Source organism: Chiloscyllium plagiosum, unplaced genomic scaffold (assembly GCF_037043375.1).
Source record: "Chiloscyllium plagiosum isolate Xiang-an unplaced genomic scaffold, Cpla_swu_hap1 HiC_scaffold_29, whole genome shotgun sequence".
Taxonomy (NCBI): domain Eukaryota; kingdom Metazoa; phylum Chordata; class Chondrichthyes; order Orectolobiformes; family Hemiscylliidae; genus Chiloscyllium; species Chiloscyllium plagiosum.
This window is the reverse complement of record NW_028270167.1, coordinates 27010784-27035663: the sequence shown is the minus strand read 5'-3', so window position 1 is coordinate 27035663 and position 24880 is coordinate 27010784. Positions and strand designations below refer to the sequence as shown.

Sequence of the window (24880 nt, the reverse complement as noted above, 5' to 3'; positions counted from 1 at the left end):
CCATCAATTATATGTGTAATAGATTTATCTGTTCTTAATAGAGTAGAATTCCTACAGTGTGGAAGCGGTCTATTCAGCCCAACAAGTCCATACTGACCCTCTGAAGAGTAACCCACTCAGACCCATTCTCCCACCCTATTACTTGACATTTCCCTTGACTAATGTACCTAACCTACACATCCGTGAACTCTATGGGCAATTTACCTAACCTGCACGTGTTTGGATTGTGGGAGGAAACTGGAGCACCCAGAGGAAATCCAAACAGAAAGGGGGAGAATGTACAAACTCCACACAGACACTCACCTGAGGTTGGAATTGAACCCAGGTCTCTGGTACTGTGAGCCACCATGCCACCCACTTTCTTGTTTGAAAATGCATGTTTGGCGTCTTTTAACTATGTTCAGTGAATCAGCACCAAGTTAAACAAATGGTAAAAGTGAAACTTATGATCTACCAACCAAGGTCTCGCTCTGGGATTTCAATCGTCCAAAGATATCATCACCTGAGATCATAACACTCCACTTACCTTTAGCAATCATAAGCTACAGCTGGATCCAGAAGTTGATTGCTCATTTCTGGCAGATCCTATTCTTGCAGGCAGGCAAAAGCACCAACACATGAAAAGAAACAAGAACTCAGCAGGACCATTCAGACAGGGCCTTTTGCAAAGTAGCAAGGTCCTTAGCCTTAGAGTTTTTATTTAAGCATGGTTGTAAAAGCACATGGAAGTTTTCATATCTTCTGTAAAGCTATCAAGCTGTGAAATTACTCAAGTATTCAGCCCTTTGAAGATATAAATAAATAAAAACTGCCTGTGTCAGTGAGAGGGAATAAAAATTTCATACTGTGAAGTTATATAAATTCCTAGCCCTTAAGAAATGAAAACTGAAGAGTGCCTGTATCAATGAGTATTCACATAATCTTCTCAATGCATGACAATAACTGTTTATTGACATTATCCCAAGGATTATTTTATAATTATTAATGACACCCACACTTCATGTCTTAACCATGTCAAATCATGCCCTCACCTACATTCAATGGCTACTCATAATCTTTGTGTCAACTGTACCATCATCCACCAATTGCTTCTTGCACCCTCCATGCCAAGTTAAACTCCTCATGCCAACCCACTCACTACCTTTTACCCTTACAACCTCCAGGCCAACTCATCCAAGATCGACTATGGATTGATCTCAGGATCCAGACTGAGATTAAATAAAGTTTGAAATACCCATAACTCACGACATTAAAAAAAATCATGAAAGATAAATCAAAAGAAAATTTCCCTCAAATACTTAAACCTTTAATAATCCCCAACAAGAGGCAGCTAATACTTGAAGAACCATTCTGAGCTGTCAGTCAAAATGTAAACTTGGGATGAGGAGAAATTCCTTCAGCCAGAGGGTGGTGAATCTTTGGAACTCATTGCATAGAAAGCTATGGGGGGAAACTTCATTGAACATATTTCAGAAAGAGTTAGATAATTTCTTACTTAGTAAAGGGATCAAAGGTTATGGGGAGAAGAGAGGAGAATAGAGTTGAGAAACATATCGACAGAGAAGACTCAATGGACCGAATGGTCTAACTCTGTTCCTATATCTTATGGTCCTGTGCCGCATCAACTTGATAGGTACTCTCTTAGGGCAGGGTATCGTGTGCCCCACCAGGTGTGATATGAATGGAGTGCATGTAGCATAGAGGAATGGATAGCCAACACCCTCTCATTCACCCTGAGCTCATCCCATAATCCAAAGGTTGGTTGGGTTCCAAAATTAGCAACAAATACAGTTGATAGTTTTTATTTTGAAATTTGGCTTTGCTGTAATTTTTGTCAGCATTGTGCAAGAGCATGGGCATCTGTAAATAAGCTAGTGTGGATCAAATTCTCATCTTAAACACAGAAATTTTGACAGCATTGTTCTCAGCAGTAAATATAGGAGTGGACCAGCCTATCATATGTGTATGTCAGCCTTTAATCTCAGTTCTAAAAAATTGTCATGGAGAGTAATTTTTTAAAAAAATGTAAAATGATAGTCAAATATAAATAAACAGTAAAATCTTCTGAATAAAATAATATTTGGACATAAATTTTATTCTTAATTAAAATGTTCTTAACACTGAAGGCTATTTTTGTAATTTCCACCAATTATAATATATGCAATATTTTCATTGTGCTTAACTTGTTACCTTAAAGTAGACAGTAGTCAGCCATCATATCCTCATAATTCATCATTATACATTTACACTGATATGAATATCACATCTGATTTATTTTAACAAATTTATAGTTTAATTTTGCTTGTGTTGTTTTGAAAAAAAAACAACTTATGTTTGATCTATTAATGTACAAAAAACTATGAAATGATTAACAGACACACATGATTAATTGGATGTGCAGAAGTAATAATTTATTAATTAACTTAAACTGAATTGGAAGCCAGATTGCACTTCAAGAATTCTACATTGTTAGATGCACTACTAGAAAACATATTAACCATTTAATCCTATTTCACACAAAGTGAGCTAATTTATACTGCATACTAATTTATTAGCACACTGGCTTTCAGACAACAAAATGGCTGGTGTTATGGAAGTTGTTGAAAAGTCATTATCTTGCAGGCTTGGCATAGATACAGCACATTTTGTACCATATAGCCATCTGTGGTTTCTCACTAATTGGACTTCGCACTTTTACAGTTTATCTGCAATTAGTGTGAAGCATTCCTTTTCAAGTTTGAAAATAAAATTCAACAAGATCCAAAATTGTGCACTGACTCACCCACACAATCTACTATTAAGTGCATTTGATAGAATTTTGATGACATATCGAGCTCACATTGCTTAAAATCACACAGTCCTGTGGCTTTCAGTGAAGCAGTTGGATTAGGTTCTATACAGTATGGAAACAGGCCCTTTAGCCCAACAAGTCCACACTGACCCTCTGAAAAGTAACTTACCTAGACCCATTCCCCTACCCAATATTTACCCCTGACTAATGCACCTAACACTATCGGCAATTTAGCCTGGCCAATTCTCCTGACCTGCACATCTTTGGATTGTGAGTGGAAGCCAAAGCAAACCCACACAGACGTGGTGAGAATGTGCAAACTCTAAACAGAGAATTGCCCAAGGCAGGAATTGAACCCAGGTTCCTGGCACTTTGAGGTAGCAGTGCTAACTACTGAGCCACCTTGCTGCCCACAAATCCACCCTGAACCTCTGAACAGCATTCTACTTAGACCCACCACCAAAACCAAAGCACCCCCCCCCCCCCCCCCCATCCTGCAATTCCCATGGCCAATCCACCTAACCTGCACATCTTTGGACTGTGGGAGAAAACCACAACAAACCCACACTGACACGTCTAAAATGTGCAAACTCCACACAGACAGTCACGCGAGGCTGGAATTGAATCCAGGTCACTGGTGCTGTGAGGCTGCAGTATTAACTGCTGAACCACCATGCCACGCTTGGCATGGTTAAAAACAGAACAGAAAAAGTTGGAAGATAAACAGATACATTTCTGTAATTATTTAGATTTCAAATTGATTTTGTGTGCAGTTTTATGCAAAAATGGACTGCAACTACAGGTGAAAACCTGGTGACTGAGAAGAATAGACATTAAGAATATCTATGATTTGAATCTAATATTTGAACATTTGAGGCATCAGCGAGAGTGGTGGAAACAACTTCATATTCTTAGCAGGTGGCAAACAAAATGAGATGCACTGTGGCCTTTATGTGCATTAGAAACAAACGTTTGCTTTGATATCCTGCAGTGACTGAGAAACCTAAGCTTAGTCTGTTCAGAATTAATTTTGTTGACTGTCAACAATGATATTGGTCAAAATTGAAAGGTAATAGCTTTGCTGAATATATCCAAGTAACTTCCTGGCAAAATCAAATATGAAAGTTTGAAATCTAAAGAGACAGGCTGGATGATATTCAATGTTGTCATGGACTCCCATTTCATCTTTACTGTTTCTTTTAGAAAATGTGTATCCTTCCTTAGAAATAGGTTTGTTGAGAAGGTCAGAGTAGATGCTGTGCACAGCAAGGATGTCAGTGTTGGATGATTCTCCTAGTAACAACTCAGACTCTCAAACTCTGTTACTTTAATTGCTCACCTTCTCAGAAGAACATTACTTCTGATCTAACAGCTGTTTATATTTTGTGCCCAAGGCCATTTGTTTCACCTTATGAAAGTGGTAAATTAACAAAAGAAATCATCTTTATCAATGGATTACTTTTTTTCCACACAATCTTCCATTCCTTGCAAGTATCTTTGTTCAAAGTGTTTTCCCATGATGTAACAGGATAAATTAATTGATTCTATATTTCAAGCAAGGAACTGCTCTCACAGGGAGCTCAGGTTCAGCAAGGAGCTAGAGCAATGTAGGAATGATTTTCTCACCCAATCTCCCTTCAAGCAATGAGGACACAAAATCTATTAACTAGCCAATTTGTGCCTTCTTTCCACAATGTATCGCTAACTTCAAATTTTTAGTTTCTAAGATAATTCCACTGAGGCCTATGTCCCATCACCAAGTAACCCTTTATTTACATGTGCATATTACTTGACACTAGAGTGCCTTCCTTATAGCCAGCTGTCAGTCCCCCTGTTCAGGATTTGTCCTGAATGAGGCTGTGCATTTGCCTTCACTCAAATGGTGTCCCCCAAGCTCACTCGACCTAGCAAGGATGTCCACATCAATCGCATTCCCTGCTGCATTTTCTGATGACAAAGCCAACGGTAATGCATATCTGAAGTCCAGTTGGGCTTCAACTAGTAGGCACTTTTGCATAGTTACATCAGTACAGTATCCTGGGCCACTGGGTCAGACACAACATACCTAAGGTTACTACAGGAAGTGACGGAAGAGATTGCTGTGCCTTTGGTGATGATCTTTCATTCACACTGTCCACCAGAGTAGTGCTGATGATTAGAGGGTGGGAAATGTTATTCTCTTGTTCAAGAAAGGGAATAGGGGTAATCATGGGATCTACAGACCAGTCACTGGTACGTCTGTGGTGGGTAAATTATTGGAGAGGACTCTGAGAGTCAGGATTTATGATTACTTGGAAAACCATAGTTTGATTAGAGATAGTCAGCATAACTTTGTGAAGGACAGGTCATGCCTTGCAAGCTTTATTGAATTCCTTGAGGATGTGACAAAACCCATTGATGAAGGGAGACCAGTGGATGTGGTATACATGGATTTTAGGAAGGCGTTTGATAAGGTTCGCTATAGTAGGCTCATTCAGAAAGTAAAGAGGCATGGAATACAGGGAAATCTGGTTGACTGGATAGAGAATTCACTGGTTCAAAGAAGGCAGAGTGGTGTAAATGGAAAATATTCAGCCTGGAGCTTGGTGACCAGTGGTGTTCTGTAGGGATCTGTTCTGGGACCTCTGCTCTTTGTGATTTGTCTAAATGACTTGGATGAGAAAGTTGAAGGGTGGGTTAGTAAGATTGTGAATGACACGAAGCTTGATGGAGTGGTGGATAGTGTGGAGAGATGTTGCGCTGGGGCATTGACAGGATGCAGAACTGGTCTGATAAGTGACAGATGGAGATCAACCTGGAAAAGTGTGAAGTGATTCACTTTGGAAGGTTGAATTTGAATGCAGATTACAGGGTTTTAGGCAGGACTCTTGGCAGTGTGGAGGAACAGAGGAATCTTGGGTTGCATGTCCATAGATCCCTCAAAGTTGCCAGCCAAGTTGATAGGGTTGTTAAGAAGGCTTACAGTGTGTTGGCTTTCATTAGCAGGGTAATTGTGTTGAAGAGTTGTGAGGTTATGCTGGAGTTCTATAAAGCCCTGTTTAGACCATACTTGGAATATTGTGCTCAGTTCTGGTCGCCTCATAATAGGAATGATATGGAAGCTTTAGAGAGAGTGCAGTAGAAATTCACCAGAATGCTGCCTGGACTGGAGGGCATGGCTTACAAAGAAAACTTGAGGGAGCTAGAGCTTTTCTCAATGGAGTGAAGAAGGATGAGAGGTGACTTGATAGAGGTATACAAGATGATGAGTAGCATAGAGAGAGTGAATAGTCAGAGACTTTTTTGCAGGGCAGAAATGACTATGACAAGGGGGCATAATTTTACCACGATTGGAGGAAGGTTTAGAGAAAATATCAGACCTCGGTTCTTTACACAGAGAATGGTGGGTGTGTGGACTGCACTACCAGCCGTGGTAGTAGAGTCAGATACGTTAAGGACATTTAAGCGACTGTTGGATAGGCATACAAATTATAGTAAAATGAAGGGTACGTAGGTTAGTTTGACCTTAGAGTAGAATAAAAGATCGACACAACATTGAGGGCCAAAGGGCCTGTACTGTTCTATGTTCCCTGTTCCAGCCCTCTGAAACTAATTCTATTTCTGGTTGTTTAAATACATTCTCTCCAAAATATGTTCCCTTTATCACCAGAAATCATTCAAAGATTCCTTCTCTTGTTGAGCTTTTTGAGACTATCTCTCTCATCTTTCCATTGTAGTTTCTGTCAAAAAGACACAACATTGCAAACACTAAATTAGGACATCATCCTCCCTGGTTTTCATTAAGAGACAAACTAACCCTAGCCCCACTGACCGCAGAAATACAATGATAAACATTTTGTTTAATTTCTCTCATTCCAATTTCCTTTTCCTGCCAAGTTTCTCAGCAGAAGTTGACTTTTGCTGTAGCATATTGCGTTGATGATGTGAACATTACTGAGGTGTGCATCTTCTGGTAAGCTTCGGTCAGTAACTAAGCAGAAAAGATTGTTTACTGAGTCCAATCTTTGCTTCAAAGTCACTTCATGTTTTCTCTCTTTCTCTCACAAAATCACCAACTCTTACTTCAGGGATCTTTCCAGGGATAGAAGAAAATGGAACCATTGCTGTTCCAATACTCGTTTTTATGTTCCTGAATTCAAGACCAGAGCTTATCAAATTTGAAACCTTTTTGGCTTAGTTACAAGTTGGATAAGCTGGATGCCCCTCAGGGAGAACCTTGACTGTTTGAAGGCTAACTCCCCACCTTTCAGTTTGCTTTCTCCTCCATCAGCATTCCTGACTGTGCTGATCATAGAATTCTTAAGTGTAGAAGCAGGCCATTTGGCCCATCGAATCTACACCAACCCTCTGAAGAAAATCCCACCCAATCCCTGTAACACTGCACTTCCCATGGCTAATGCACCTAACCTACACATTTTTGGACTGTGGGAAGGAAACCCACGCAGACACATGGAGAATATGCAAACTCCATGTAGCCTGAGGCTGGAATCAAACCTGAGCCCTTGGTGCTGTAAGGCAGCAATGTTAACCACTGTGCCACTCCCATAATATCCAGTCAGTCAGTTCTTAGGCATCTAATGGCTACAATATATGTCTGATGGGCTTGATTTGACTAATCAATTAATGGTTTCCACTCTTGATGTGAGTTCGACTCTCAGCCTCAACATATCTCATGTTGATATCCCAGCTAAGGTCAAAAACATGAGGCACTGCTGTCACAAACTTGCTTCCTAATTCTTAGTAGTACACAACTACATGGTACACCTTAGTCATATTTAAAATCTTTAATACAGAGAAAGTACTGAAAATACATATCCAATCTGGCAGGGTCTGTGTAAAATGTTAACCCTTCTAGTCAATCACCCCAATTCTAAGGAACGGGTATTAACCTGAAACATTCTCTCTGTGGAAATTCCATCAAATCTCTTGGGTAGTTCCAGCTTTTTCTGTCATTTATTTCAGAAATCCAACATCCACAGTATTTTGCCTTTGTTGCAGATTTTTCGATTTTCTCTCTCTGCGGATGTGGTTCTCTCCAGGGTTCCCTCAATGTTGAGAGCAAGGCAGACCAGAAGCAACAGCCAGAGCTGCAATTAACGCTGCTGTGAAATTTTAGACACAGAACCTTTCCATCACTTCTTATGCTCTCACTCCAACATAATCCATAACTGTCTCCTCATTTTCTGTCTAACATTCCAGAATACTTAGCCAAGACAATTGAGATTGCATGTCTAATAGGCTTGGTAAATGCACTAGCAACCTTCTGGATGGGAATGTGAATTGTTGAAAGCTTGGAGTTGTGGGAAACCCTGAGGAACAGTACTAATCAGAAGTGTAAATTGCAGCATTCTGAAAAAATCCATGAAGGAATTCTTAGTAACCAGTGATTTAACAATTAATTACATCACACAGTGGATGTAATGCTGAATTACATTTCACTGTATACTTGGTAAAGAAGATTTGCAGGATAATGTCTTTATGAGAAATGATTGCCAAGCATTCATTTTAATTCCAGATATAAATCGAATTAGAACATGTATGTTAATTTGTCCAAATGGTGGTGACATGACACAAACAACTTGGAACAAAAGATAATCATGAAGACTTTTCCATTTAAATCAAGGTTCTCTTCAAAGAAAAGTATCAGCTTACCTTATCAGGAAAGGTTAATAACGCACAACTTGATGGGTGATAATGTACTGTGTAGGCCATGAAAATTCGAGAAAGCTGCAGGCCTAGGAATTAGTCTGGGAACATAATTGTCACTCCCTAAGCAGTACGTGCTTGATATGATATGAACCAAAATTTAAGTTCAGGATTAAATGCAATATATAGACTTCTTCAATTTACCAAATGAAATGAAGTGATCCAGTGTTCCATTATCTGCCACAAGCAAGGTGCTAGCAGTATGCACACAAGCAGGACCACACTCTAATTCAGGCACAGTTCAGTTCCTGGGAGATTAGGTGTACCCTTAATTTGTTTGAATTACCATTTCCTTTAGGCTGTGTGGGTCTAAATCTGCATCACTGCAGTTTCTGAGCCCAGATAGTGAAATTCCTTGAGAAAAGAATGGATAGAGTAGATAGGGAGAAGCTGTACCTGCTCATAAAAGGATCAAGAATAAGATAACAGATTTCTGAAGAAGGGACACATTAGACTCAAAAAGTTAACTCAGTTTTTCTCTCGACACTGATGCAGTCAGACCTGTGGAGTTTCTCCAGCAGTCTCTGTGTTTGTTCCATAGATGTAAAATGATGTCTAAAAGAAGCAAGGGCAAAGTACAAAAAAAAATTATCACACATTGAGTAATCAGGGTGTAGAATGTATTGGTTGGAAATAGAAATAGTGTGCAAGGAAATGGGGAGAAGGCAGAAGATAGCCACAAGGTAATGAAGTGCTGGTGCAGGCACGATGGGCTGAATAGTCTTTCTCTGCTCCTTAACAATCCTGTCATTCAGTAAAATTTATTCTTATCTGAAAATCTTATTCAGGAAAACCTACATTAACATGTGGTGGCATGGTGGCTCAGTGGTTAGCACTGCTGGCTCGCAGCACCAGGGACCCAAATTCAAATCCAGCCTTGGGTGACTGTCTGTGTGGAGTTTGCACATTCTCCCTGTGTCTGTGTGGGCTTCCTCTGGGTGCTCTAATTTCCTCCCACAGTCCAAAGATGTGCAGGTCAGGTGAATTGTCCATTCTAAATTGCCCATAGTGTGGGGTGCATTAGTCAGAGGGAACGGGATCTGGGTGGGTTAGTCCTCGGAGGATCGGTGTGGACTTGTTGGGTCGAAGGGCCTGTTTCCACACTGTAGGTAATCTAATATAAAAAACTTGTATGACCTGCTGCTTAGCAGGAAATAATTGTGCTGTTGTTCTGATCAATGCAAAGAAATGTTTGAAATGAGAATCAGTTTTGGTTTAATTTTTAAATATGTCTGTGAATCATTCAGTACGACTTCCGAAACAAATCTGAAGGTGGCCTATTTAGTATAACTCACAGTCTACCATTGCGCTATGATTTGAATGTCCAGAAACGTGATTCTGTATGTGCTCTGCCTGGGCAACAGGAGAGGTATTCTTTCTTTTTCATGTTCTTTCACAGGATGTAGGTGTCACAAACTGGGCCAACATTTATTGTCCATTTCAAAGTGTCCTGGGTCTGAATGGCTTGCTAGGCCATTTCAAAGGACAGATTAGAGTCAATGACATTGCTTTGACTTTGGAATCACACGTAGTACAGACCAATTTAAGAATGACAGATTTCCTTCCCTGAAATACATTCATGAGCTAAAATGGTTTTTATAACATTCTAACTTTAAAATTCTGAATTTCGATTTCATTCAAATTTCAATATTTCACACTGATGGGATTTGTACCCATGTCCCCAAAATGTTAACACCTGGGTCTGGATTACTGGTCAAATGACATTACCACACCATCATCACTTCCCGTCTCAGAGGGAGGGGAATTAGTTTGTGTGAAACCCTTGGAACATCATTTTGCCGAGGTAATAGTGTGTGGTATGGGATCTGCACATTATTGGATGTAATTTCAGCACATTCTGTTGTGAATGGTTATGACCTGGGTTTCTGTCAACTGATTCTCCTGCACTGTAAATTGATCAGTGCAATGGTGCGGATTGGAGAGTCATTCGGTAGCTATCTTTCAGATTTTACTCTGATGGTTTGGTTTTCAGCTAATTTGTCCACTTGTCCAACACTGGGTACCTTATGTAAAATATCTTTATAATGAGGTGATTAATATTGCAAAATGTCATTGCTTTCTGCAGAATTATCCTTGAACTTCACTCTTGCTGCTCTGCTACAAAGTATGCTCATTCCTATCTTTTTGTTATTTCCATGGTCATTATTATTTAGTTACAGGCTACACCCACGTGTGGTTAAAAGACCTATGATAACATAATCTTTGCACGTGGTGTGATTGCAATGATATATTTCTCTTTAAATTGTGTGAAGTGCTGTTGATCTGGGGTCTGGATTTGACCTCCCCCATCAGTGTCCTCCCAACCCAACTGTAGAGAAAGGAAACCCAGGCTGTGCTTTTTACATAAAACTGAACAACATGTTTTCTGCCCATGTGTCAATCCAGAAGGGAATCTGGATAACATTATACCATTAACAAAAGAACAATGTAACATCAGAATTTCCTGAGAAATATAATGGCAGCAACCTGGTAAAGAGGCTCTTACTGATGTTAGATTAAAATATAATAAAAACAAAAACCTGCCAAGAATTGATATGCTTAATGTGTTACAATGAGAACAAATATTTTACAAAACAAACAATTTACTTGGCAAAAATCTCTTCTGTATTTATGCAGAAACAGCACCAACAAAATAATAAGCACTGGCTGAGAAATAGGCATGTTTGTTTATTGATGAAGAGAATTTTGAATTGCTTTGAGATGGAAGTTTTTAACATGTATTCCTCACCGCAACCTTATCAATGTCTTCAGAGAATTTGGATTTTAAAATAAACAAATAGAGAGGTGGTCATTTGGTAACACAGAACATGAATATTGCTGAAATGGGTGTTGTTGAAGCCTTTCTTGCATTCAACAGAATACTTTGTAAGAAATGTAACAAAGGGAAAAATTACATTTATACTGCATGAGAGGTGAGTGCTTTTTGGTTAAGAAGTGGAGTATGTGGAATGCAGCAATTAATTGGTGATTGACAGCTAATTGCCACGTTCTATTCAAACTTTAAACTGGACAGATTGACTTGATTTGGTGTTGCCCCCAGAAATAAATCTGTAATGGCCGTCAGCAATTTTGTTCAATTGAAACAGGTGCAGTGCTTACATATGTTCTTTTTGTCTAGAAACCACATGATATTAACAAATGTTGCTTCCAGTATATGAAAGTGCACTGGAGGCTGAGCCTGAATGACCATCTTACATTGGTTGTCTGCATAATTCTTTGTGCACTCAGGATCAGCCAACAAAAGGTTGTCCAATTGCAAAATCAGATCTAATGTTGGATGCAGGTGCAAGTTTTGCAAGCACAGACTGATAATGTATTCTTACGAAATGTCCTGATGAGTGCAAGATAAAAACCTTTAGCAAATTGTCTCTCTTTTACAGGATATAGGATATATATTAAACTTAAGATACAGATATCTGTTTGGAAATTTTCACTCCTAATGTTGACTTTGTTAAAATACATAAATGGTGCTCAGAACAATTCTTCAAATTTTACACTTCTCCGGGAAACTGACTAAGGTTATGCAGGAATGGTTTTCAAGTTCTACCTGTCTTCTGCCAGACCCCAGCCCAGTTTTATACCGTAAATGATCCTTTTTTCTTAAGTCTTAAAATTTGTGATCAGAAGCATCCTGTGTTACAGTCACTGCATTCTCTGCCATACTGACAAAGCCTCAGACACAGTTTTGCAATGGTGCTGCAAGTTGCAGCTCAAGGTAGCTCAAACCTCTTTCCCCAATGGTCAACAAAGAGTATATATCTAAACCAGTGGTACACTGCAAGAAAGAAATAGGGAGATGTGTATGGTAAAACACAAGTCCTCCAAACTGTTCTATCAGTGCCCTCATTGTTGTGTTAAACTTTCATTTGTTAATCAGTTTGTGTGGCGTCTCACTCCAGTCCCGAGAATGAGTTATTTGCCAGGGAAATGGTGGAATATGCATAGCATGGTGATAATTGTTGAATTATTGTTCTTAACATTTTGTTGCCACTTAGAACAACGGAGACTTCCTCCCAGTTTAATCTCAAAAGGCACCACCATGAACAAAGTGTAACCTTCATTCTGTTTCAGGTTCATTTTATTGCATGTGTGTTGTCATTAGCTTCACATTATTGCTCAGTGCCATAATTGTAAGGATATGTAAACTATATTTTTTGCATTTCTTTCCCTTCCCTGCTTCCCCCTTCACCATTTTCTCCGATTATAGAAGTAAGTGAGCCTACGAGCTCGACTCAGATTCAAGGTCAGTACGGAGCACTGTCATTTCTGTGGCTGCATCTCCTTTACTGCATGAGGGATGGGTCCTCTTTCAGCACTGCCAGGGCTTATCAGAATTATAACATATTTTTCTGGAAGCAAAGAGCCAACAACAAATTGTAATTTTGTTGCCAACATCTCGAGAATAATTTCATACTAATTGCAACAAGAGGAGTGAAATACTTGTCTTTAAAACAATTTGTTTTTAAACTACAGTGTTGTTGTGCACAATCCATGGATACCGAAGCCAAACTGGTCGATTGTACTGCTGATCTCATGTCTGCCAATTGTCTTAAATTATACAATGTGAAGATTTAGTCAAATTATTTTCTTTCTTCTCATCCAGTTTCAAGCATTATTGGGCAGGTTAGCTGAACTATTTGTCCATCTACCATTGTTGTCATTTCAATATGAGGCAATTCCATTAGACTGCAAGGAAACGTATTAAATAGGAAAATTGAACCAACACAACACATGGACCGATTTCCAGATATTTTAAAGGATAAGTTTGCTTGATTTTTCCAAAGTTTAGTTTATGACCTATCAATTTATATTTTTAAAAGTCCTTGTAATTTTGAAGGATAAATTGTGGTTGCTTATAAAAGAATTGAGGAAGGGTCTTGTAGTGTTTGTAATAAGGTCAGGCAGATAGACCTCATAAATTATAAGTTCCTTGATAGGAGCTGTTAATCTGGTCCAATCCGGGAGCTCTGTCTGACAGATAGAAACAGGAGTGCCAGACATCCTGTTCACTCTGAGAGAGCTGGATCAGTGTCAAGGGCTCTCCAGGTGTCAATAAAATGTGACTCTGTGATGGGATACTGGCCTCTGTGGAGTTATTTCAGGTCTGCATTATAATAAATTTACATTAGCCAGTAGGCACAGAGTTCTAATTTGTTACCATGCCAAAAATAAATAATTCCAATTAGACAAGGAAAGGAAACAAAGCAAGCAAACATTAGTAAAGTAATAAACAATTGCAAAAGGTGAACTCAGAAATTTATCGTTGAGAAGGAATGAATGCAACTCTGAATGCTTGCATTTTGGACTAAAATATCCTTGGCATAAAGATTTTTGATTGAAATACAATATTGCTATTTGAATCTTTTGGCTTATAGACCAGCTGCAAACTACTTTGTCATGAATTCAATTCAACTCATTCAATGTCTTGAAGGAAGTTTCTGCAAATTATAAGATGAATCAATTAAAGCTCCATAATAATGCTTCAATTAAAGCTCCATGCCACTATTAAAACTGGGTGTCTCAGTGGCTAGCACTACTGCCTCACAGCATTAGAGGCCCAGGTTTGATTCCTGCTCAAAGGATTGTCTGTGTAGAGTTTGCACATTCTCCCCATATTTGCATGGATTTCCTCCACAGCCCAAATATGTATAGTCTGGGTGGTTTGGCCAGGGGAAATGCAGGGTTACAGGGTGGGTCTAGGTGGGATGCTGTTCAGAGGGTCAGAGTAGAGTCAGTGGGCTGAATGGTCTGCTTCCACACTGGAGGGATTCTTTGTTGCATCCTATATTATGCATTTTTGACTTCCGTAACATGATATCTGAATATCATCAAAACTGATTAAATTCCGGACTATTGATGAAGCAGTACATATCAATAACGCCAATTGTATTTGTACAAGTGTCTATTTGCCTTATTTCCAATCTATGGGAGAAATGAGTATAATATTTAAAATTAGGCTTTGTTGATTTGATTCCTGTGTATTCCACAAAAAAGACTTAATATCTGCTTTAGTTTAAAAGGGATAAAGGTTAAAAGAAACTTATTAATCTGATGTTTTAGAAATGCAATATTTTCATACACCTTTTGGAATATTCATCAACTCCTTTGATTTATTTGTAGGTGGAATAGAAAAATATTTCCTTTTTCAAAAATTCCATGTTTCAAAAGATTTGATCAACTGTCTTTGGGCATTTTGCAACTTGGCTTGATCCTGTTCTGGATTTGAAGTGTCAATAGAAGGTGCTCTCCTGTCAAATGTTGCCTCCTTTGCCACCAAACCCCTCACCCCATCTTGCCCAGTAACCACCCCTGTCTTTGTGCAGTCAGATTGGAACCTAACTCCAGGACTACACTGCAAGTTGTCAAAACACAGAGCACTTTGCACAAAGTCTAAGTTTGCTTTCTGATCTGTTATTCTAAATGTATAGAAACAAGAATGCAGACCAAACACTGGGGGAAGAGAAAGGCCCAAACCTCTGCTTCAAACCAAATCGTTTTATCATAAACAGAATGACATTTTATTTCTTCTGAAGTATGGTTTACGAAATCAGGTTTGGAATAAGGAGAAAGGCAACAGTAAAGTGATCTCCTTTCACAGCATTCTCATTTCAGTGAAAAAAGTATCTCCCATTTTAGCAGCACAGAATAAATTCCTCTTCCATTTAATGCTATATACCTCCTGGAAGGTTGGCTTTGTGAAGGGGAAAAGCAGAAACTGTTTTTCAGTTGTCAATTCAGCTTGTTGAGAAAAATGCTTACACAAAATCAATTATGCTTCACTTCATGTGTCAGCTGCATCCTTGCACTTAATGCGCATAAAAGTCCATTACTTGGAGATTATACATAAAAAAGTTTTTTAGTTAACAGCATTTTAAAAAAAACTGTCTTAACACATGAATAATTCAGTGAAAATTAGACACTGTTCATGTTTAAACAATTTCAGAGATTGATACTATATGTAAACTATTGATAAATTTTATTGAACTTTGGATTATTTCAATTAATTAAGTTTCATTATCTATTGTTTAGTCTGTATTATAAATTTATATTCATAGCTTACAGGAGAAAGTGAGGGCTGCAGATGCTGGAGATCAGAGCTGAAAATATGTTGCTGGAAAAGCGCAGCAGGTCAGGCAGCATCCAAGGAACAGGAGAATCGACGAGAATCTTCATAAGCCCTGAAGAAGGGCTTATGCCCGAAATGTCGATTCTCCTGTTCCTTGGATGCTGCCTGACCTGCTGCGCTTTTCCAGCAACACATTTTCAATTCATAGCTTACAGCCAATTTTCTAACCACTGTTGTGGGTGGTATGAGAAACTCCTAATTTAATCCTGTATTTAAATAAATACAATCATACAAAAATAAAACTGACAGTTTCTGCAATTGTAGGTTGGAAGGCAGAGAATATAGTTACATTAATAAAGCAATTACTGCCAAGTTAGTCAGTGCAATGTAGGTTAACATATTCTTTGCATATCTATCAAAAGTCATTGTTAGCTCCTGTGGTAGATTTGCCTATTTTTCATATTTAGGATCATTATCCCACTTTTTGCATTAATTTTCCAGATATACAGTTAAAACTTCAAAGTTTGTAGAGTGGGAGATCACTCAGGATAATTGAACACAGAGCTATAGCACTTTTCACATTCTTCGCTAGAATATTATGCCTTTGTTTATCACAGTTCAGTGTTTTGAGGGTTGCATTTTTTTATAAATTATCATGTTAATACCACTTCATATCTTCACTCCAATTATTGACACAAACTATTCTGTATGCTAGCCTCTAGCCTTAGGCTCTGCCATCAGGGAGAGGCAGCAAATTGGGTAAAACAATGTAAAGTACTTCACTGAGGATAAATGGAGTACCCTCATGCAACCATTAGCAAAAAGCTCTAGAAAATGATTGAAGACTGCCTAGTTACTTTCCAACCTATGGAATGACTGATATTCTTATATTTAACATTACTGGCAAAAATGTTGTATTTTTAGAACATTTCTAGTACTAATGTTTCTCGACACAACACTCCAACATAATTGTAATGCAAACTTGTTTCTCTTGGTCCAAATGTAAGGCTTGCTTTCCTTGGTATAAATTTCTATTTTAAACACAATCTAATTATAATTAAGACATGCAATTCCACCCTTTGATCCTTTTAGATTAGATTAGATTAGATTACTTACAGTGTGGAAACAGGCCCTCCGGCCCAACAAGTCCACACCAATCCTCCGAAGAGGAACCGACCGAGACCCATTCCCCTACATTTACCCCTTCACCTAACACTACAGGCAATTTAACATGGCCAATTCAACTAACCTGCACATTTTTGGACTGTGGGAGGAAACCGGAGCACCCGCAGGAAACCCATGTAGACACGGGGAGAATGTGCAAACTCCACACAGACTGTTGCCTGAGGCGGGAATTGAACCCAGGTCTCTAGTGCTGTGAGGCAGCAGTGTTTCAAGTGACAGACCATATATAAAAGAGCACTGAGGCTTCATAATGAGTCCCTTTATTTGCACTTTAACAGAGATAATGAATCTAATCATTTTGTTGGGCATGGGAAACAATTAGATGTGCACTTTTGCAGCTTGCAAACTACGCATTCAATTTGTTTCAAACTTTCCATGCTGCGTTGAGTTTCCACGCTGGGGTTGTGTTCATGGTGCCATTCGTGAATTATGCAGGAGTGTGCTATTTAGGTTTCCAAATTTAACTCACCCTTTTCTTTCTCATCAATTTCCTCACAAACACAGACTTGGCCATGCCCCACCAAATAACTCTCTGCTGCTTGCACTTGCCATATGCATCCAGATCATCAAAACATCCCATGCCATTCCTGAGTTCCTTGTGTAACTTTCATGCCACTTCAGATCACTCAGGCCATCTCACATGTATCTTTTATAATGACTTTAAACAAAAAAAACTAACAAACTGTCAATGTTGGAAATCAGAAAAAAAATGGAAATTGTTGGAAAAACTCAGCAAATTTCTCTTCATAGATGCAGCCAGACCTGCTGAGTCTTCCCAGCAATTTCTGTTCGTATTTCTATAAAAACACATCTGGTATGCACTATGTACATTTCTCAAACTCCATTCACTGTTAATGAAAAAAAATTACATTCTTTGGAAAAACAAGGACATTGGTTAGACCACTGTTGGAATATTGCGTGCAGTTCTGGTCTCCTTCCTATCGGAAAGATGTTGTGAAACTTGAAAGGGTTCAGAAAAGATTTACAAGGATGTTGCCAGAGTTGGAGAATTTGAGATATATGGAGAGGCAGAACTGCCTGGGGCTGTTTTACCTGGAGTGTCGGAGGCTGAGGGGTGACTTTATAGAGGTTTACAAAATTATGAGGGGCATGGATAGGGTAAATAGACTAAGTCTTTTCCATGTGGTGGGGAACTAGAGGGCATAGGTTTAGGGTGAGAGGGGAGAGATATAAAAGAGACCTACGGGGCAACGTTTTCACACAAAGGGTGGTACGTGTATGGAATGAACTGCCAGAGGAAGTGGTGGAGGCTGGTACAATTGCAACATTTAAGAGGCATTTGGATGGGTATATGAATAGGAAGCGTTTGGAGGGATATGGGCTGGGTGCTGGCAGGTGGGACTAGGTTGGGTTGGGATATCTGGTCAGCATGGACAGGTTGGACCGAAGGGTCTGTTTCCATGCTGTACATCTCTATGACTCTATGACTCTAAATGGACATTTCACCACTGTAAAGAGGTCTCCACTCATTGATACTGAGAAGAAAATATATTTTGTCATGTGAAAAAAAGAATCTTGTCATGAAACCTAAACTGTAATTATGATTTCTTGAAACTATTTATTCTCAGTTGAATGGAAGACTTACTTTGGCACTTGAAACTCACCCAAGCATTGGTAATGACCACAGCTGTTAAAAAAAAATAGACTGCACTTTCTGGAAAGATAAAACGGAAGGTGTTCATTTAACATTTCAAAGCAAAATGTCTCTGAATCAACATTAGGGAGCAAGCATTAGATATTTTTTCAGGTGTAGGTTTTCTTCAAGCCTCAATGTTTTTTTTCAGCTATTTCAATCAAAATCATAATGATGGTGCTTTCTCCAATGTTAAGGCACAGGATCCAGAAATTCCTAAGTGTGGCCATTCACACTGAAATTCATCTCTGCATCTAATTGAACATCTAGCCCAATAAGCCATTCCAAATAATAAACAACAGACAAACAAAGTGTACAGATTAGGTGGATTACCATGGTAAATGTGGGTGATGGGGATAGGGTAGGGGGCTGGGTCTTGGTGAGATGCTCTGTGGTGGGGGATGCAGAGTCGATAGGCCAAATGGCCTCTTCCTGCACTGGAGAGATTCTATGATTTTCAGTGAATACGTCAGACATTAGCAATGCGCAGCATAACTTCACTGTGATTATTTCTGCTATTTTTGTTTCCTTGTGATTTCATTTTGTGCCATACTTTCATTGGAACAGCAATTTCCTTATTCATAAATGCAGTACAATCGTAAGACTTTCCTTTGGTTTTGTAATGTTCCCTCACTGGGAGACTTACTTGTCATAAATTTGTCACTGAAACCGGGAATATAGTCACGTGACATTACATTTGCAACATTTTCCTACCTCATGTTGCCATGCATGCCAGACTGTGGACATCATTTGATTCAGAGACAGAGAATGGAAACCAAACAGATGAACTACTTGGCTGTACTGGGCGAGATTACAGCAATTTCAACTTACAAAAGTGTTCAATTGGAATTCATGCTAATGATACCCTGTCAGTGCAAAAAGTGGTATCCCAGGTGGTGTATTTGTTGCTGTTCAACTAACTTATTATTTTGTTCCATTTCTGTCTGTTCTTTCAATCTCATGGGGACTTGACGTGTTCTGCTTTTTATCTTCTTTCATTTTCATCATGTAAGTAATCATATAATATTCACTGTATCCATTTATTACAACATTACAGTTTCTTGCTTTCCCCCCCAAAAAAATGATATGCACAGACAAAACTTTTGCTAAAGAATTGTCTTATTTCATGGAATAATCTTGAAATTAGATGGAAAATACTTGAGCTAACATTAATGATTAATTGGGAGAAGAAAAGTGATAAATGACCTATTCCTGCCCAATGATCACAGGCTTGTTTATCTCATACACTTTGATCTCCAAGATTACTTTCTTTGATGGAAGCTATTGGGGTTCTGCTTTCTCTGTTTCGGAAAAAGAGACAGCTCTGCCTTTTTAAAAATAAATCAATGAGTTAACTAATTCTAATTTAACATTTGATTTTTTAAATATAGAGATCTGTGACTTAATTCCTTTCAACAATATTAAATGTAGATATGCTACTAAATTAAATAATTCAGTTGGTCCTGCTCAACTAAAGTTTCATAACTGTATTTAAGTGAGACTTGTTCTGCACTTTACATTTTGATCATTGTTAAAAATGTGTAGGTAGCAATAATGAGCATTTCACTAAAAATGGAAAATAACTGGAACGCAAGCAGTTCTGTCTCTGTAAGAACAGTTATCATATTGGAATTTGTTTACACAAATCGGTTCCTGAATATTCTATATCGTGAATATAATGCCAAGACTTGTTAACCCTTCTTTCCTCCCAACTATCTTTAAAAAGCACATTTTATATTGTAGAAAGATGTAATAGCTGACGACCTATAATCAGGCCTAAGTGTCAAGTTCCATTTGGATGTGACTTTGTTGTATAATTATGGAGGTGGATATTACACTCTATGGATACACAATTGTAGGTTGTTGAGATGGTCACAGTTACCACTTATAAATTCCCACTCAGTGTTCATTCAGATGCAATACTGTGGTGCAAAATTACAGGCAGGAGAAAGCCATGTAAATAAAATACTTAGGGGCCCAAGTACATTCCTGCACACTAATGCATGTTGGTGAAAAATAAAAACACCTTGTGGTCATGTAGCATTGCTGGCTTCATGTACAGTCAATGAATTAGAATATGTAGGCATTGACTTGGATGATGCAGATGAAATATTTCTTAATTTGACCTCAACAGATATCTGATTAGCGAATTCTAAATAGAAGGATATAATTTAGGGATAATCACGTGAGTATGAGTGCCTCCCATTTTATTCCACTGCTAGGTTCAGTACATTTTTAGCTAAGTTTGCTTTTCAGGGCCTCTTCAACCAATCCAAATTGCCACCAGGAATTTCTGAAAATACAATATTAATTAGCGAAGGTGAGTCATCTTATTTGATTAAAACAGACACATTTTAAAATTGTTTTTCTGCCCAGGTCCTTTCACCTTTTCATCTCTCACCCCTCTGATTTAAATTGATCTAAGTGCAATAAACAGTTGAAATCATCACTCTCTTCCTAAAACCTTTGCTGTTTAATATTCCAAAGAAAGTGGCTTCTGTCTTGTTTTAATGAGCTCAAGGTTATATAAACACATTTTCCAGTGGGTTGCAACGAATTGTGTTGTTAAAGATATTGGCTTAGAAATTGGGTTCATTAGCACATTTTTTTTTTCAGATGCTTCAAAATGCCTGACAGCTCCAAACTGGTCTCTGCTGTCCACACAGAAACTTATGTAATAAAGCAAACTGGACACTATGTTAGTGCAGACATGAGTACACGTTATTTCAAATTTAACTCCGGATGCTAGGTTTTTTTGAGCTGCAGGAAACTGTTGGCTTGTGGAAGGCAAGGACTGTTGGATCCAGGGGCTAAATGCCTTTCCATTGTTCTGGTGAATCCAATGTGCTTACTTCAACAACAGCCCGCAATTAGGTGTACAGCCCCAATCATTCTGATCATCTCTGATGATCCATGTTCCTCATGCTTGAAGATCCCTTCTAGAGTACTCAGATTTCACTCCCAACCCATGAGAACGCTGCCTGAAGTCTCTGATGCCTCCTCAACCCAAGGACTGTGATTTCATCCCCACTCCCATTTTGCATCCAAACTGTCCTCGAATCTCTCTCTAAGCACCTCTGACAGTCATTCACCACATATGACCCCTGCTAAATCCATACCCAATTTCTCCCTGGATCAGGCCTCGACTTTGCTTGGATGCCAACCTGGCTAGAAGGCAAACCTGTCTATCTGTGCTTCAAACAGGGTGGATCAATGGAAATAGGCCACAACTAGAAGCTAATAGTAGGGCATTGCAGTGGTTTCCTTAATATCTGGAAGGCAATGAACCTTGACACATCTGCCAGGCTGAAACTGGGTGATATTAACAATCTTCCATCCGCTGTTGCAAGCAGGAAGTCACTGAGGTTCTCTCCTCAAAAAGATCAAACCACATTTCATTTCCTCTTGCAGCTGGGCAGGCAGGCAGCTCAAGACTGGGATTTCATCAGACAGCGAGTTTCCCAACAATGCAGAGTGCTGTTGACTGTGCACACATTAATTTGTCATATCTGTAAATCAACTCTATCCTGTATAACAACAGAAAAGGATTCTACTTCCTCTCTGTCCAACTGTGTGCATGTTTTTCTTGCATCTTTTTCTGCCCTGGAGCTGCTCTGTATTTCCATCTCAGGTGATGGCGAATGAAAGATTGCTAACTGTCAGTGAAGGAGAATATATTTGCCGTCGAAGAACAAAACATTTTAGTAGTACCGTGTCTGAAAGGATTGCCTATCTCAGCATAGGGTGGTGACAATCTCAGCTGGTTATCTGGCAGACAAGGCAACGACAATGGATAAGTAGCCAGGGTGGGAGGCGGCTCAATGCACATACGTTCGCAACATGCCCTCCTAGATGGTGTCCCAACTTCTAATTGTAAGCACTTAGTATGCGAGCCCACCACTGAATTTGACTCGAAGCAAAAGGCAGCACTGCCTTGTCCTCTTTAAGTAGACCTAGCAGGGGCTGTAGTCCATTATTACCACAAATTTATGTCCTTAAATGCATTGGTATAACTTCCTCACTCCAAATATGACAGCAAGCCTTCCTTCTCTATCTGGGTGTATTTATGCTCTGCATTAACAAAAGTACTCTGTTGGACGTTCCTCTCTATTGGGCCACATATGAGCTAGTACTCCCCAGTTGCAATACGGGGAGGCATTGAATGTCAATACCTGATCTTGCTAGTGTGCCAAAATCTTAGAGAATGATAGCTGTTTCTTCACTTCCCTGAAAGTTTTGGCTTGGCCACGCAACCATTTCTAATGCTGACCCTTTTTTGGGAGTTGATGCAAATGTGCCAGGATGGAGGTCAGGCTACATATAAACTTTCACCAGTAATCTACCAGCCCAAGGCAAGTCCTAAATTCTGGTACAGGTGTGGGAGCCAGGGCACCTTTGATCTCCCTCAATTTATATTTCAACAGGTGTAACCCAGTCTTGTCGACTCTGTAGTCCAGGTAGCTGACTTGGGGTAAAGGTCCAAGTCCTGCTTATTTGCATGTTATCATGTTTACGAATGCGATGGGGATTAACTGCAGACACCTTTGGGAATCCTTGTCCAACCACAATTGCAAGCTTGGCTTTTGTCCTAATTTGTGAAGGACAACTCCCCCTGTCAGCTTTGCATATAACTCCTCTATATGAGGGAGTGGGTATTTATCCAGCTGCAAAATGTGGTTTGACATTTGTTTAAAATTCCCGAAGGTGAACCGACCTATCACGCTTCACTATCATTATGACCTATGTTCCCATTCCACAAACTGGACTGGTTTGATGATTCCTTCGCTTTCCAGCCTCCTAATGTCTGCTTCTACTTTTGCCCATAAGGCAAATGGCACTTGCCGGGCCTGGCAGAATCATGGAATTGCTTGCACGTCAACATGCAAGGTGGTCTTGGCTTCTGTGATAGTCCCTAGATCTCTCTGAAAAACTTCCAGGTATTTAATGAGAATTTCACTCAGGTAGCCATTTTCTAATTGAAAATTGTTGAGCCTATCTAAGTGAATTTTTCTCAACCAATTTCACCTCATCAAGCTTGGGCCTGAGCCTTTTACTGCAATCAGCGGTAACTGAACCAGATGCTTTTTATGTGCAACCAGAACCTAAGTTGGGCCCTTACTCTGTAAAGATTCCCCACTATAGGTTTCATTCTAGCCAAGGTTTTGCACAAATCTAATGGTTGGAGTCAAGAGTGAATTTCAAGAGTGGTTTGTTGAAATGGCCACGCTGGTATCAATGTGTTGCTGGAACAGCGCAGCAGGTCAGGCAGCATCCAGGGAACAGGAGAATCGACGTTTCGGGCACTTGATTCTCCTGTTCTCTGGATGCCGCCTGACCTGCTGCGCTGTTCCAGCAACACATTTTCAGCTCTGATCTCCAGCATCTGCAGACCTCACTTTCTCCACGCTGGTATCAATCTCCATTAGAACTGGGTGACCATTCATCAAATATTTATTTTTATTGGTTCTGATTTGCATGTTGCTAAGCAATGTAAAACAAAATGGACAAGCACATGAACGGCAGTAAATCGAAGAGTGTGTAGGTTTGTTAATCATAGATAAAAATAAATGCTCAGCACAATGTCATGGAGAAAATGAGCTGTACTGTGCTGTACTGTTCTATATTCTCTGTTCTAAATGTAGGTGGATTTTCCAGGGTCTGCTGTCTACTGAATACTGGCCTATGAGTTCTCTTCATCAGTTTAGGACTAATGGGACTCTTTTCCTGTTTCAAATCCACATACCAGCAGCAACTATAATGGATCCCTGGCCCAGATCCTGTAGATAATTTTAACCAATGTTTGGCCAAGGTTTGGTTTTGTTTTGTGCTGACCTAGAGTCCCTCTGTTCTGGATATGTCTTGAGTGAGGCTATGCATTTGCCTTCACTCAAGTGATGTTCCCCAAGCTCAGTTGACTGACAAGGCTGTCCACTTCCATTGGAGTTCCACCTTCCAACTCATGTGCTCCACTTGCCGCATTTTCTAACGACTGTTTGAAGTCCAGTTGGGCTTCAGCTAGTAGGTGCTTCTGCATGGTTGCATCATTAATCCCACATGCCAAATGGTCTTGCAGCATATAATTAAGGCTTAGACCAAAGTCACATATCTCCACCAGTCATCCTAACCTCGTCAAAAATCCTGACATGGATTTCCCTGGTTCTTGGAATGCTGAGTAGTACTGATAGTGTCTCAGGATTAGAGGGGGCTTTGAGTCATAATTTTCCTTAACTGAATCCATTAACTGTTGAAAGATTTTAGTATCTGGTGACCCAGAGAACATTTGGCTCCTTGTAGCCACAAAAACTATGGTCCACAAGCTGTCAGGAGAATTAATCATTGCTTTTCATTTGCCGCAGTGTGATTTGCCCGGAATAAATAAAATGTTCTTTTCACGTACTGGGCCAAGTCATTGATGGTAGACTCGAATGAATCAAGCTTCCCTAATAATGGCGTGATG

At 39.3% G+C, this 24880-nt stretch overlaps 1 protein-coding gene across 4 annotated transcripts in view; it reads left to right on the top strand.

The window, feature by feature from the left end:
• Positions 1–24880, top strand: part of opcml (opioid binding protein/cell adhesion molecule-like) — a 1046295-nt gene that overhangs the window by 998550 nt on the left and 22865 nt on the right. For 2 of the 4 annotated variants that reach the window (XM_043676827.2, XM_043676828.2), the window contains exon 7: positions 12726–12761. The exons of the other annotated variants lie outside the window; for them this stretch is intronic. In XM_043676827.2, the coding sequence (XP_043532762.1) occupies positions 12726–12761 (36 nt within the window). The remainder of the gene's footprint in view (positions 1–12725; positions 12762–24880) is intronic. 4 annotated transcript variants of the gene reach the window in all.